General features: G+C 57.5%; 1 protein-coding gene across 1 annotated transcript in view; it reads right to left on the bottom strand.

Annotated features, from left to right (window-relative positions):
* The window catches only part of HP1BP3 (heterochromatin protein 1, binding protein 3), a 17,392-nt gene extending 3,400 nt beyond the window's left edge, over positions 1–13,992 (bottom strand). Inside the window, exons 1-8 of the mRNA XM_015412572.1 lie at positions 13,966–13,992; positions 11,129–11,434; positions 5,262–5,364; positions 4,586–4,736; positions 2,742–2,901; positions 1,746–1,889; positions 1,128–1,208; positions 35–189 (exon numbers count right to left, since the gene is read on the bottom strand). Of these exons, the coding sequence (XP_015268058.1) occupies positions 35–189; positions 1,128–1,208; positions 1,746–1,889; positions 2,742–2,901; positions 4,586–4,736; positions 5,262–5,364; positions 11,129–11,434; positions 13,966–13,992 (1,127 nt within the window). The remainder of the gene's footprint in view (positions 1–34; positions 190–1,127; positions 1,209–1,745; positions 1,890–2,741; positions 2,902–4,585; positions 4,737–5,261; positions 5,365–11,128; positions 11,435–13,965) is intronic.
* Between the last annotated feature and the right edge of the window lie 910 nt (positions 13,993–14,902).

Raw genomic sequence — 14,902 nt, 5'->3', positions numbered from 1 at the left:
GGCCCCCAGCGATGCCCCCCCCCCCCCCGCCTACCTGACGTCGACCTTCAGCTTGGGGTAATACTGAGAGACGTATTTCTTGATCAGGCTGTAGGAGGCCTCCTTGGGCTCACAGAGGCGGGTGAAGGCCAGTGGGAGGACGTCTTCCAGCTTCACAGGTTGTTCCGGGCTGGCGACCGAGGCGCTCCTCTGAAAGGCAGGGCAGACGCTCTCCGTGAGGAGGACCCACCACGGCAGGAGCCAGCGGGTGCCCAAAGGACTGCTTCCAGGCAAACCCCGGCAGTTGCTCTGGGCAGGTTTCCCGGGGGCCCATAAACCCACGCGGTGCGCCTGCAGCCACACGCCTTCCTCAGCAAGTAGAAGGACTCGGGCGTCCTCTGCACAGAACAGCCCAGCCCTTTGCTGTCCTTTGAGAAGAAAGGACATCAAGTTTCTAGAGGCCCAAATGCCACAGCCAACAGTAAGGAGGAGAGTCACACCCTTTGCCATGCAGGCATGCAGGGGGCAACAGACAGACGTGCCGCCCCCGTTTCTCTTTCTGAGCTGCTGACCGAGCCACAGGCATTGCTGGCCAAATGGCCGCCCACACCCCTCGCCCTCAAGCGCCCCACAGCACTCTCAGTCCTGGGCTTGGCTTCCTCCTTCCACTCCCATCGTCCCTTTGGACCCAACCAATCACGCAGTCAAGCAAAACGAGGTGGAAGAGGGTGGCCGTGCCAGGCTCCTTTTGGGCAGAACACGCCCCCCCCCCCCCAACCATCACAGCCCTGAAGCCACCCCTCATTTAGCTGGCCAGCACATTCCAAGTACTCTCTTCCCTTCCAGGAATACGTCCGAGAGGAGAGGGAGAGGCATGTCAGCTGTTTCCCCCAAGTCCTCAAGGCACCCACCATCAACGGACTGCTTCCGAAACTGATGGCCCCTCGTGTCCCAGAGGTGAGAGCCCGACCGTGAGGCACAGTCACCACGAGCCCCCTCTGCCCCACGCACCAGCGCTGCCACCTCTGGGTGGGAAGGAGGGCAGAGCTCCCGAAGGGACAGCAGACCTTCCCCAGGTGGATCTCGAGGCGCTCTTGCAAAGCCCTGAGCAGAATGCTTTCATCACACAAGGTCTTCTGCAGCCTCACCTTCCGATCTCTGGATTTTGAAGCCGTTTTCCCTGAGTTTGGGGTCACCACAAAACTCCCAGAGGCCCCCTTTCCTTTCACCTAACAGAGAGAGAGAGAGAGAGAGAGAGAGAGAGAGAGAGAGAGAGAGAGAGAGAGAGCGCACCATTCAACCGGGGTAAGACCTTCTAGGAGGAAAGGTTGGGAGGAACATGGGCAAAGTCTCTCTAAACAGGGAGCAAGACAGGATGCGTGTGGGAAAGGGCACAGGGCCTTTCCTCTGCCTTCTGTTGCCCTCTTTGATCTGTGTAATGTTTAATGCTTTTGATAGCAGCCACGGACTTCTCAGGTGGGCGACAGAGTAACAAATACGTTAAGTGACAAATGGCTGCCTCCCGGAACCCTTCGGGCCAGTTTCGGACATTCCGACGCCCTCTCTCTCTTCTCAGCCAGGACGCTGCTGCGCTGACAAGCTGCCCACCCCCTCTTGGGTGTGACTTGCAGCCCAGTCCCATCCACTGTGGCCACACTGCCCTTCCTTGGCGGCCCCGGGGATGGCGCTGCTGGTCCCTGGCCAGAGACTGGCCCCCCGCCCCTGGCCTGAGGGGACTGGCCCCCGGAAGCTCTCCCTCGGCTCACCTGTCGGATGACTCCCCGCTCCAGCTCTCGCTTCAGGGCCTGCTTCAGGAGATAGCCTCTCCGCTCCAGTTCCAGCGAAGGATACTTGTGGATGATGTACTTCCGAATGGCCACCACCGACGCCCCACCTTTCTGGTAGCATGCCTGCAAGAGACCCGGCCCGTTAACGGGCTGGGAACTAGGCTGGAGCCAAACATTCAACACCAAACGTTTTCAGGATGAAAGGAAGAATTCTGGAGGGGAACCAAAACACGGCCCAAATTTCACCCACCCACCCACCCCGGTTTCTTCCTTGCCTAATCAGCTGCTTCATTCCCCCCCCCCCCTTCAAATGGCTGTTCTTCCCATTCCGGGGGAAGCAGGGGGGCTGAGTGGTCAGAAGAACGTGGCTGCGTGCCAAGGCCACTGGTGGCAAACGAAGGACTGTGCCAATGGGGCATCAGTGACACTGGACTTGGGGAAGGGCTTCCCAGCTACCTAACAGCATCTGTTCGCACAGGAACAGAAAGAGGCATTTTGACAGGAATTCTGGAAGGCTGCCACAGGGGGTGCCATTCGTGGGGTTCAAGCTTTTCACAAAACACTTTCCTGTGATCCGACTCAGTCCTAATTAGACCTATTTTTAGGAGGCTGGGAAGGCAGGAGAGATGGAAAGGGTGGCCTTTGTCCAGCCAATGCTGTTCTAGAAACGCCCCCTTCCAGACAGAAGGATTCTTTACGCTTCCATCCAGGCAGGCGGGATTCAGACTGGTCTGCCTGCGAGAAGGATCCTGCGCGCGGGGGGGAGGGGGGGCTGATGCCGGCCTTGGCCCCCATGCAGCCTCGCCCCACTGCCGGGGTCCTTGGGGTGGCCACACTGCACTGCCACTGCGGCTCCCGTCCCCTCTGACGGCAGGGCCACGTTCTGGCGCAGGCCCCAGCCCTTCTCCCGAGCCCCGGCTGGGTCCTGCCCCCCCCGCAAAGGCCCCAAACGCTGTGCGGGCCGGCCAGGCTTGCCTTAATGGCCTCGATCAGAATGGCATCCATCTTGGGGCGGGAGGACGCCGCCATCTGCGTCTGCTTCTGCGCTCTGGCTAGCTGGCTGGCCGAGAGGGTGGCCCAGGCGGGGATGGTCTTCTTCACTTTCTTCTCCTTCTCTTTCGCTGGATCCTTCTCCCTGTGCGAGGAAGAGAGACAGAGCGGCTGTCAGGCAGAGGTCCTCTCCCCCGAGGATCTTGCCCTTGAAGTCCTTGAATACATACGACTGGATCGAAGCACCGCCGCACCTGGGCGAAACCCCCCCCCCCCCCCCCCCAAAAAAACCCAACCTCTGCTCCGTGGGGCTCATATCCCACCCACCCCTAGCCTGGCAATTTTACTTACGAGGAGCTAGAAGTCAAAATTATTTCTCCTTTAAGAATCCCCAAGATGTGACTTTGAATGCCAAAAGGATAAGATTAGCAAAACGATTTTCAAAAGAAACGGTACAGAAAAGGGACCTGAGATGCTCCGTGGAGGAATCCCAGCAAACTGTTCCACTGCCTGTTAATTCTGTGTGCCTATCCCACAGACACGCACGCGAGGAGCACACCTGGAGCGGCCTTCTCCCGCATCAGACCCTCGGCGCACCAAGGACAGCCTTGCCTGCTTTGGCCAGCAGCGACTCTCCAGGGTGCTAAGTGAGGATCCTTCACCTCCCCTCCCGCCCCCTGCTCCTTTCCGCTTGGAGATGCCGGGGACGGAGCACGGGACCTCCCGCGTGCCAGGCAGAGGAGGCTCTACCCCGGAGCCAAGGCCCCTCCCCTCCGAGGGCGTCTCTCTTTGCAAAAGGGTTGGCCATACTGACAGCGTTCCCCCTGCCAAACCCGCCCCCTCCCTATCTGTTTATTTAAAATAATTATATCCCCTTCTATCAATTTATTTAAAATGATAATATCCCACCGCTTGCTCGGAAAAGATCTCCACGATGGCTAAAACAAGACGCAAAGAGCCCAACGCGGCCTCTGCTGCCTGGCATGTGGCCCTGTTCCCGGAGCCCCAAGGGAAGGCTGGGGGAGGCAGCTGCGGCTCCAGGTCCGTCTGACCCCTCCCCTGCCCCCAGTGACTGCTTGTGTGAGAAGGGGCCCAGGAAACACGGCAGGGGGGAGGAAGCGCAGCCGGGCAGGGCGCAGTCAGGAGCTCCCTGGGGCGCCCTGCTTCTGGAGAGGCGGGCATGTGCCTCTTTTGAGAAGCGGCCCCATTTGTCGGTGCAAACACACACCTCGCTCCTCAGCCCTAGACTCCAGGAGGACCACAGCCAGGGACCCCCTTCCCCTGCACCTTCCAGACTGCCAGGCTGGTGCTGAGCTCTGGTCCGGCTGACGCACAGGACTGGGGTCCCCTGGATGGGTCTTAGTCCAGGCTGGGGGTCTCGGCCTGTTCCTCTGCGCAGCGGGAGGCCTGAATTCTAGTCCTACGTCCACTGCTGAGTGTTCCTGGGAGCACGGGCATGCACTGTGTGAGGAAGGGCGAGGGAAGTGAAGCAGAGCTGTGGCTGCAGAGTGGTGGCAGTGTTGCCTTGGGAGCCGCCACACTGACGTTGCAGCGCCAGCTCTGGCCTCCGGGGGCTCTGCTGCTCCCAACTACGCTCCTGGAACTGAGCCCTGCGTCTCTGCCTCGTTTACTAATAACCTCATTTTTCGTGAACCGCCTGAGCACTGAGGAGGGTGGTTAGGAAATCAACCATGCCTACTGGCCCCGGCTCGCTCTCCAGCGCTTCCCAGGAGCCTCCTCTGAGCCCCTGGCCTCCCCTCTCCCCAAAGACATCACTTTGATGACACAGGGGCCCCCTCCCCACCCCCGGAGGCCACGCTCCTCCTTACTCCTTCTGGGCTTCCTCGGCAGGCTTCTCGGCAGGCTTCTCTCCGGCCTCGGGCTCCTTGGGGGGCTCCGCCTCACTCGACGTGGCGGGAGGCGTTTCATTCCCTCGCTCCTCCACAGTGGAGGCAGACTCTTCTGAACTGACATCGGGATCTGTGGGCGAAAAGGGCAGCGCGCACGCTGTGTGTCTGGGGGACGAAGCAGCGCTGCCCAAGAACGCACAGGTGTGCCCCGGGCCCTGGTGGTGGTTATCCCGCTCCTCCCTCCCTCCCTCCCTCCCGCACGCGTGGACCTCCCTGCTGCATTCCTCCCATCAGCCCTGCATGGTCGGTTCCACAGAGAGAAGTGCCTGGCTCCCAGGCGGTCACCCAGCGGACGGAGGGAGGATTTGGACCTGGGCCTGCCCAGCTCTCATCCGGCTGCCTGACAACTTACAGCCCCCCCACAACCCGGAGGCAAAGGGCCAGACGCCCCAGACTAGACCAGGGGAAACGACTGCAGCTGCTGCCCGGAGATCGCCCTGCCACACGGGGCCGTTCAGCACCCTCCCAAGCACCACAAAGCCGGGGGCGGCTCAGTCAAGCTGCACCCCTGCATCCCTTCCACCCGGCCCTTGGCAGTCAGCCCCTGGCCCTCGATGGCTGGGAGGCCCTGCCTGGAAGGGGCTGACGACGGTACCTGGCTTGGGCTCCTCCGCTTCAGCAGGCTTGCTTTTGGGAGGGGTTTCCCGAGCAGCAGAATTCACAGCCCTGCGGATTGGCATGGTGCCGTCCTCGGCCTTCTGGAAAGGAAGGGAAACCGGGTGCGGTGTCACAAGCCCCGTCAAGGAGGGGGGCTCCCCAGCCAGATGCAGAGGACGGGAGACCCCTTGTGGGCAGCCTCAGCATGACCCCCTCATTCTTCAGCCCCCCCAAGAGAGAGCAGAACTGCAGCTCCCAGCGTCCCGCTCCACTCGCATGAGCCAGAGGGAGGCCGTTTTAAGCTTCAGGACATTCAGGACGGCGGCAGCAAAGGGACCCGATGAGGGAGGCTCCCCGGAAAGCAGCAGAGAGGGAGAGTGTTTGCACCTAAAGGGGGCGCGGGGTCGATGCAGCCCCAGCCGTGGCTCCTAGAAGCAGGGAAAGAAGAGGAGAGCAGCCCTGCTCAGGGCCAGTCCGCGGGCCAGCGTGGAGAAGGGGTCAGCCCCTACCTCGCTCAACTTGTCCAGGGGAGCTCCCGTTAAGAGTGCCAGCGCCTTACGGTGCGCGGGATCAGCTTCCGGCAGGTCGGCCGCCATTTAAATTAATGTCTAGCGCCCCCAACGGGAGGGAGGGTGTTACACTTTGGAGCCCCAGGTGTTAACCACAAGGGCGTGGCCCTCCTAACAGAGACAACCAGAAGTGCAGGAAAGACCTGGGGTGAAGAGGGGAAACAAGAATGTCAACCACCCGCAGCTGCAGGCCGCTCACCCTGCAGAGCTAAACACACACACACACACACAAAACAAACCAGCCGGTTAGAGGGGAGCGTGACGGCACAGGCCGGGGCCAGTCGCTACTGCTTCTTGCTGGCCAGGCAAGCTGGAAGCCGCTCAAAGGCACCACAGCAGAAAGCGGCTCCGCTGGTACGGAAGCATCACCCCCCTGGGGGAAGTCCATGAGTCAGTCCTGAGGCAAAGGGGCCCCACACCCTACTGGCCACCAGACACACAGAAAGACCAGTGGGGCAGCCACCCAAAGGCCACCGGGCCACAGACAAACAGCCCTCTACTTCCAAATGTCTGGGATTCATCTGTGCTCAGCATTTAAAGACCTTCATGTCAGCTGCTGTGGGTGGTGTACAAGGCAGGGGAGAAACATTTTGGATAAATAAAACACACGGACACACGCACCCCCCCACACACCCAGGGGGCTCTCAGGGCAGCATACTAGTGGCCCAGGAGGGCAGCTCCCCCCACTCTCCTTCTTGGCTTTGACGTATCTTAAGCATCCCTATGCTGAAGGCATCCCTATGCGGAAGGTGGTGGCGGAAAGTGCCACGGAGCCACAGCGGGCTTTCCAGGCAAGAGGAGAGGTTCCCGGGGTCACGCCTCCGAGTCATCATCATGGCCCTGGTCTTCCTTGGGGGTCTCCCGTTCAAACACCAGCCGGGGCCGGCCCTGCTCAGCTTCTGAGATCTGAGGAGATCGGCTAGTCTGGGCCATCCTGGTCAGGGCAAAAGCAGCTGGCCTTACACCAAACTTACCCCCCAAAATCTCCGAGGCAGTCCCCCCTGCGTCCCCACAGGCCAAAGAAGCACAAAGAGGAGAGACTGGAGGGCAGAGCTTGTGCCCAGCCCAGGCCTGGGGCAACTGGGGATGGGGCCGGGTGGACGGGTGGAGTCCGTTCTGTGCCCTTCCTGCTCCCCTCCTTGCCTCAGAACACTCAGGAGCCCAAGAGACAGGTCCCTGACAGAGCCCACTTCTCAAGGGAGTGTGTGTGTGTGTCTCATTTTCCAGTATTGTGACAGGCGGGCGGGGCCAACGGGAGGACCGCCTGGAGCAGCAACCAATCTGGCCAGGGTCCTGCCACAACACCCCCCCCCCAGCTCATCCATACTCCCCCTCCCCCTGTGATGGGGGTGGTGAGCAAGGAGGGCAAGAAGAACATCGTCGCCCCCTTCCATCGGCAGGAGCTCTCTCGGCACCCAGCAGGGCACATTCCTTGCATTCTTTTGGCCTCAGCATTTTCCAGACACCCGTGGGAAGGGACAGCTCACCGCAAGTTCTGGTTCACTGAACACTTTACGAGCCATCATGTTTCCAGCACAACAGCCTAAAGCAAATTTGGGGGGGAACTCAGGAGAGGGTGCCAGTCGATCAGGGAGATCTATTAGAACGCGGCTGCTTAAAATTAACCCTCAAGGAACAGGTTTTGCGCTGAACTCTGGAGATGCTTATTTCCTGCCAGGTGCTCAGTCCGACCGGCCTCCCTTCTAGCTTGCTCCCCCGCTTGCGGGGAGGGCGGGGTAAAAATGTTAACAATGAATGAATAAATAAATAAATAAATAAAACAAAACAAAACAAAACGTCTCATACAGCAGCCAGCCAGTTGCCCTGGAGGGCCAGCGGAGAAGCCTTCCTCCCTGGCGCGGACTCCTTGCACTGGCATGCAGAGGCGTCCTGCTTCTGAGCAGAGAGGCTCCCTTCAGTCAACACGGCCACTGACAGACCTCACACCTCCACAGATCTGTCAAATACCCTCTGAAAGCCCTCCATGCCTGCGGCCATCCACTGGGAGTGAATTCCACAATTTAGTGACCTGCTGAGTAAAGAGGGACTTCCTTTTGTCCATTGGGTGCCCCCAAGTTCTAGTATTCAGGGAGATTCTTTAGGCCCTCCAGCCCCCTAATCCTCCTGGTGGCCCCCTTCTGCTCTCTTTGCCCTTCGACAGCATCTTCTGGAGACCTGGCAAACAGCATTCCGAATGAGGCCTCTCCATCTACACAAGGCCAGGGCAGGACAGTATTGGGTGTTTTATTTTCAGTCCCTTTTCTAATACTTTCCGGCATTACGTTTGACTTTGTCACCGCGGCCACAAACTGAATCGACATTTTAACTGAGCTATGCGCTACAAAATCCAAGATCTCTTTGCACCTCAGTTTGGTCAGTTCAGACCTCATCAACTTCGGCCTTCTTGTGCCCATGTGTATCACTTTACATTTATCCTGCTTTAAACTTCGTTTGCCACAACGCTGCCCACTTACCACTTTGGCGATCTCTTCTTGTACTTCTTCACGATCCGCCTTGGTTTTCACCATTCTGAATAATTTGGTATTGTCTGTAAACGTGGCCACCACATTCCAGAACATTTATGAACAAACTAAAAGCACAGAATCCCAATTCTGGCCCTGGTGGAACCCCCACCGCTCACTCCCCCCCCCCCCCGGGCCCCGTGAGAACGGTCTGCTTATTTCTACTCTCTCCTTCCTGTTGTTTAGCCAGTTTTTATTCCATAAGAGGAGCCGTTTTCTCATCTCAGGCCTGCCGACCTTACTCAGGAATCTTTGAAGAGGCACCCTGTTGAAAGCCTTTTGGAAGTTTCAGGATGTAATGTTTTCGACATTATCCTTATCCCTGCTCTTGTTTAACCTTCTCAAAGACCCCCAAAAGGCTGGTGGTCAGCGCCCGTGAATAAGGGGAACCACCCCAGACACAGAGAGAGACACCCCGAGTCCCTTCTCCTGAGCGTGTCCTCAGGCCACACCTTCTCCTCCTCCACGAGCATCAATCACTGGAGAATTTTCTCCCCCCTAAATAAAAAAAAGTTTGTAGAGTGGTTTGATAGATCAAGATGGGTGACCACATGTTTCCAAGAACTGCCCCCTTTGAATCCCGGTTTGAATCCATGCTACAATCTGCTGAGTTCTGACGGGAAGGTTTGCTTTCAACATTCTTTCCCAAGAGCCTTGTCATACTAGTACAGAAGCATCACCAGCTTCCCGTCGCCAGAAATATTTTTTGTGGGGGGAGGGCAAACTGGACCTGCTGGCAGGGGGCGAACTTACCATTGCCACCGGCAGCTCCCAAGTCGTCCCCCCCTCCCGCTGCGGCCTCTTCCTCACTCCCGGCTGCAGGGCATGCAAATGAGCCGACACGGATCGCCCCTGGGGGACACCACCTCCCCTCAGTCTTTTCAAGGCACTTCAGGTGTTCTGCTGCCAGCGATTGCCAGTGAATCGGCAGGCAGGGACATCGTAAGGTGGACCGGTGCCTCCCCTCAAAAGGCACCAAAGGAGGAGGGCATTTGCCTGCGCTGCCGGGATGGCCAGACTTGCCCGTAGCTGCTGCAGCTGCCCTTCTCTTTGCTCCTGGCTGCGAGAAGCGCACCAGCTTCGGCCCAGTGCTTGGCAGCAATGCTCCCTCTAAGCTGTGGAGTCTTGCGAGCAAAAATCCTACTGCGTGAGCTGCGGGCATTAAAGTTGTGAGCAAGCGATTTGGCTACTGCATAAATTAGTTTGCTCTGGAACCATCCTTCCTGAGCTAAGGCAAAAACGTGTGAGCCAGAGGCTAAAAAACTGTGATCTAGCTCACACTAAATCAGCTTAGAGGGAACACTGCATGGCAGGCCAGGGCCATCTTTCCCGCCCACAAAGAGTGGCTCCCCTTGCAAAGACCTGATGACAATGCTCCCCCCCCTTCAGTGCAGATGCCAGTGCTCTTGGCAGGGAAGATCTAGAGTGAAGTGCACAGACAATCCCTGGGGCTTCAGAGCCAGCCCGTCTCTCCCGACCCCCTGCGTGGCCGGGGACGGGAGAAGTGGCCAGCCAAGCCCCTCTGTAAATGCCTGAGTGCTGCTAACTAGCCTGCCAAGGCAAGAAAGAAGCCGGGGAAAGGGGCTGGCATGGCTTCCGAGGAAAGCGTCAGCCTTCTCCGTCCTGCTGGCCAGCAAAGCCCAGGAATGTGCTGGGGAAAGGCAGGCCGAATGGCCAGGCAGTGGGGGCAGGGCAGATTTGGGAGGGGGCATTGCCCCTAGTCTCCCCCCCCCACACGCTAGAGGCCTTAGCATCACTCTCTAGAAAGCAACTGAGCACTGCCCCATAAATACATGGCCCTGTTTACAGCAGAGTTCTGATAACTAAGTCCCACTGGATGCAGGTCTGTGCCTGAAACCAAATCATAGACATGGCAGCCATTTCCAAGGGTATGAGATAGAAGAAGGTATTTCCTTTTGCCTGAGCTGCCAGGGACTAAACCCGAGACTTTGTGTGAGCAAAGGTGTTCTTCCTGCCACCAACTGGTCCCCACCTGCCGGTAGGGAATGAGGTGTAAGAATGGGTTGCACCACTTCAGCCTGCAAGCAAAGCTTCATAGGATCACATTCTGGAACATCCCCCGACACTGAAAGCCATGTAGTACATCTACCGACCAAAAAGAAAAAAACCAGCACAGACAGAGCCTTTCTCTCTGCTCTGTAGAGGGCTGCAGAACTGAGGGCTTTGTGATGCAGGTGAAAGCGGGACCACCCTGCCCACTGAGGCCGTCCTCCACAGCAAAGTGGAATCTGTCCCAGGCCCACCTGGGTGCTGCGCGGCCTTCGAGCCCAGGGTTCACTCCTCTCCAGTGGAGTCCGCGAAGCCCGTCAGCAGGGCCGCGAAGCAGGCAGGAGCCTTCCCAAGGCAGGACCCGCCCGAGGCCGGACTGGCACGCCGTGCCGCAACAGGGCCGCCCACGGCCAGGGGGCCCCTTCCTCCCCCCCCTCCCCCCCCGGGCCTTCCAGGGAGCAGAGCCCTGCGAGGGCGCGCGCGTGGGGTCCGAGGGGCGGGGCGCGGGCGTGTGTTTGTGCGTGGAGGGTCCCGGCGGGGGGGGGGCAGGGGGGGGGGGGGGGGGGCCTGGCGTGCGTGGCCTGGTCCACGATGGGGTCGCGGAGAGTCGGACTCGACTGTGCGACTGAACAACAAATGACATGTTATGCAAATCGCCACATGCCACGACATGCAAATCAGCGCAGGGCCCCGCCCCCGCCGCTCGTGACCTCTGACCCCTCCCGCGGCCCCGCCTTCAAACGCTCCGCCCGCTTGTCACTCACCGACTCGGGGCCCCTCTCGGCGCGCAAGACACAAAGCAGCGGAGCCCCTAACAATGGCGGCGGCGGAACCGGACGGACTCCGCGGAAAGAGGGGGCGGGGCTACCGCCGCGCCGGGCCAATGGCGGGCCGCGAGCATCTTTCGAACACCAGGCGGCGGTTCCACCTCCCTCGTTCCGCGGCGGCACCCAATCGGCACCGCGCCCGCGCGCATGCGCTCTCCGGACCGCCGTTTGTAGGCTCTCTTTCTGGCGGCGGCTACGGCCGAAACAAAAACAAGCGCGGGGACGCGCGCGTTTTCGCGCTACCTGACGGGGAGGGAGGAGGGGGCGGAGGCGACGGTTGGTCTGTGTGGGGGAAATCCCGAGGCGATGTATGCTGTCGTCAGGGGAAGCGCGCGGATTTACCTCACACGACGGCGACCGGCCGGAAATGCCTTCCCCGCGAAGGCCACGCCCCCTCCGCTGCCCGCGCGCCCGTTGGGAGAGGGAGGGGCGAAGGCGCTGGGTGCGCTTGCGCGCGAGGGCGGGGCGGAGCGGAGGGAGCGCTGAGCTCGGGCATGCGCGGCCGCCTCTCAGTCTCTAACCTGGATGGCTGGGCTCTCATGACGACGCATGCGCGTGCACACGACAGCCCATGCCTTGAATAAACCTTGGTTGGTCTTAAAGGCGCCTGCCTGGACGCTTAGCCTTTGTGGTGGTGGTGCCTCAGACGGGACCTGTCTTCTCCTTACTCAAAGCGCCCCCCCCCCCGCCTCACCGACCCCACACCGGACCGGCGTGCAGTGAAGAGGGAGGCGAGCCTGCCGGCCACGAGGGGCGGAGGAGACTAAATGAATAAACATCTGCGCGCCCCCCTCCTCCCCGGAGGCATAGGAGTTTTTATTTAAAACCCGCCAGTGAAACCCAGAAGCACTAAAATACTGCCAAACTAGATTCTCCCCCCCTTCTGTTTGTGTCTTCTGAACTCCAGCTAAGCAACCTCCAATAGGGTTGGCAGCCTCCAGCTGGGGCATGTGGGTGTCCCGCCTTTACAAAACTGATCTCCAGCTGACAGACATCAGCTCCCTTGGAGAAAACGGCTTCTTTGAAGGGTGGATGCTGAGCCCCCCCTCCTGGATCCACCCCCAAAGTCTCGAGGCATTTTCCAACCCCGACCTGGCAACCCTAACCTCCAAGAAGAAGAGAAGAAGAGATTGGATTTCTACCCTGCCCTTCACTACCCAAAGGAGTCTCAGAGCGGCTTACAAACTCCTTTCCCTTCTCCTCCCTACAACAGACACCCCCTGTGAGGTGGGTGGGGCTGAGAGCGCTCTTGACAGAAACTGCTCTTTTTCAAAGACAGCTGTGCCAGAGCTTGTAACTGACCCAAGGTCACATCAGCAGGTGCAAATGGAGGAGTGGGGAATCAAAACCGGTTCTCCCAGATTAGAGTCGGCGCACTTAACCACTACACCAAACTGGCTCTCTAAGAAGACTGGAAGTCTCCGCCCCAGTCTAGGGAAGGAGGAGGTGGTATACTGCCACCAGTGTTCCCTCTAAGCTGAGTTAACGTGAGCTAGCTCACAGTTTCTTAGCCTCCAGCTCACACATTTTTGTCTGAGCTCGGGAAGGATGGCTCCAGAGCAAACTAATTTATGCAGTAGCCAAATCGCCCGCTCACAACTTTAATGCCCGTGACTCACAAAGTAGAATTTTTGCTCACAGGACTCCACAGCTTAGGGGGAACATTGACTGCCACACCTCCAATCCACCTGTCTTGGTTCAGGTGTATGGGGGTTGGGGGAACACTGCTTTTTCCGGGAGAGCCCACACATTTTGGCATGAAAAGTGGAAGCAGACACCTGGACTACGAGAGCTTGTTTCCGTATTGCGCAGGGGTCTTGGTCTAGCTTATGTCCAGCACTGAAGTCCACCTGAGCCAACCTGCCTTCTCTCCAGTGGTCAGAGAGATGCTTATAAAAGCCAGGGGCAGAGGCCCTGCCTGTGGCCAAAGGGCCCGTGTTCACAACACTGTGTCTTCTGCACTGCAAAAAGAAAACACCACCTGGCTGCACAATAGGAAGAAGTGAGGCAAGCACATACAATTGTAAAGAATAACCGGGTAAATGCATAATACATCAGAGAGGAGTTAATACAGGAACTCTGGCTCCTGCACACAAAGGTTGTTTTCCAGGCCCTTCTCACAGAAATCAGTTCCACACAACATGCAGTGTTATAAATTCAATGTAAGGCTGGGTTTGCCTTCAGGATAACCTTCCAAAGCTAAAAAAGAAGCACCCTGTTACACCTTGCATACAAAGAATAGGCTAATTTGTGAACCAGCCTCTCCAACTGTGGCTAGTGGCCACAATTTTGTAATGTCACAGTATGTGAAACCATGCAGGAACTACAAAGCAGCACCAGTAAATACCAGATTCTATTTATACTGGTAGTTTTCAGTGTAGGTTACATGCCATTAACCTATTCCCAGGTACTTTGGGGCAAAAATACTGATCCCCCTGCTCTAATTCATCCCTAAAAATCCTCCAACCATCAGCATCTAAGTTAAAGGTGGCCCAGGAGGTTCTCTCCACAACTGAAGAACCGGTTTCAATATTCCCCACCCCCCACCCCTCTTCACTAGCCAATTACTGCACATTGGCCATGTGAAGAAATTATACTAGTTCCATTCCAGAATGTCAAATATACCCAAGGTGAGAGTGATGGACACCACAGCAGTTAGCCTGGCTACATGGCATGCCCTTTCCAAAGTTGAGAAGCCTCAGAGATGTCACAGGCAGGAACACAGGACTCAGGAGATCCTATGAAGCTCTCTCCATCAGAGCATCAGCCGCTACCTCTTTGGAGGCGAGGGTCTCAGCCATGAGTCTCAGGAAACTACTGAAGGAGTGTCCAGAAAAACAAGAGATTGACAGGTGAGGGCTTCCAGTGTCCTGGCCCCACTGGTGGACGTCCCAATGGCACCTGGTGTTTTTGGCCACTGTATGACAGAATGTTGGACTGGATCATAGGCCTGATCCAACATTGGCTTCTCTTATTATGTTCTTAACCTCCACAGAGTAGCAAGCCTTTGTGTTGCAAGAGCCTAACTCTTATGAAATTCCCAGCCAGGGCCATGAGGTCCACACAGTGGTGGTGACAGAGTCTATGGCAGAAGGGCTAGTCAGTAGACACGGTAATGGCAACACACTCTTCTCACAGCTGCTCTCAGCAGTGGAAAGCTTGACTAAGATCAACCTCAGCTCTATAGAGACACAACACCATTATAAGAAGGTATTCCATAGAGTTCTGCAGCCCTCACAGGACAGACTCCTAATTGTCACTGATCACAAAACCATAAGGAAAGGAAACCAGGCTAGATGTCATCAAACACATCAGTTCCATTTCATCAGAGATTCTTGGGCTTTCGTTTCAGCTTCTTTGGTGTTCTCAAAAAGAACAGAGAAAGGTGAGATGCTCTGGATTTCATGTTTCACAACATTCATGAAATGCCAAAATTTCAAAACAGCAATGCTGAAGGTAATAGTGGAGTGTCTTCCGACGGCAGATTTCTTGTCATCTGTAGACTTCACAGAGGAATACCTGTGTGTCCCCATCAGTCTTTACCACAGATGCTTCCTCTGGTTTGCCTTGGACAACCAACACTTTCAACTCAGGGCCAAATCCTTCGGCCTGGTATTGGAGCTTAGGGTATTCACTAATCTGGTGGTGTCAATAACGGCTCACCTCCCTGTGAGGTAGAGTGCACTGCCATCCTTCCTTATCTGGTCTCCA

Source organism: Gekko japonicus, unplaced genomic scaffold, assembly GCF_001447785.1.
Source record: "Gekko japonicus isolate JY-2015 unplaced genomic scaffold, Gekko_japonicus_V1.1 scaffold131, whole genome shotgun sequence".
Classification (NCBI taxonomy): Eukaryota; Metazoa; Chordata; class Lepidosauria; order Squamata; family Gekkonidae; genus Gekko; species Gekko japonicus.
Note: the sequence above shows the minus strand (reverse complement) of the source record. Positions and strands in the feature narration are given on the sequence as shown.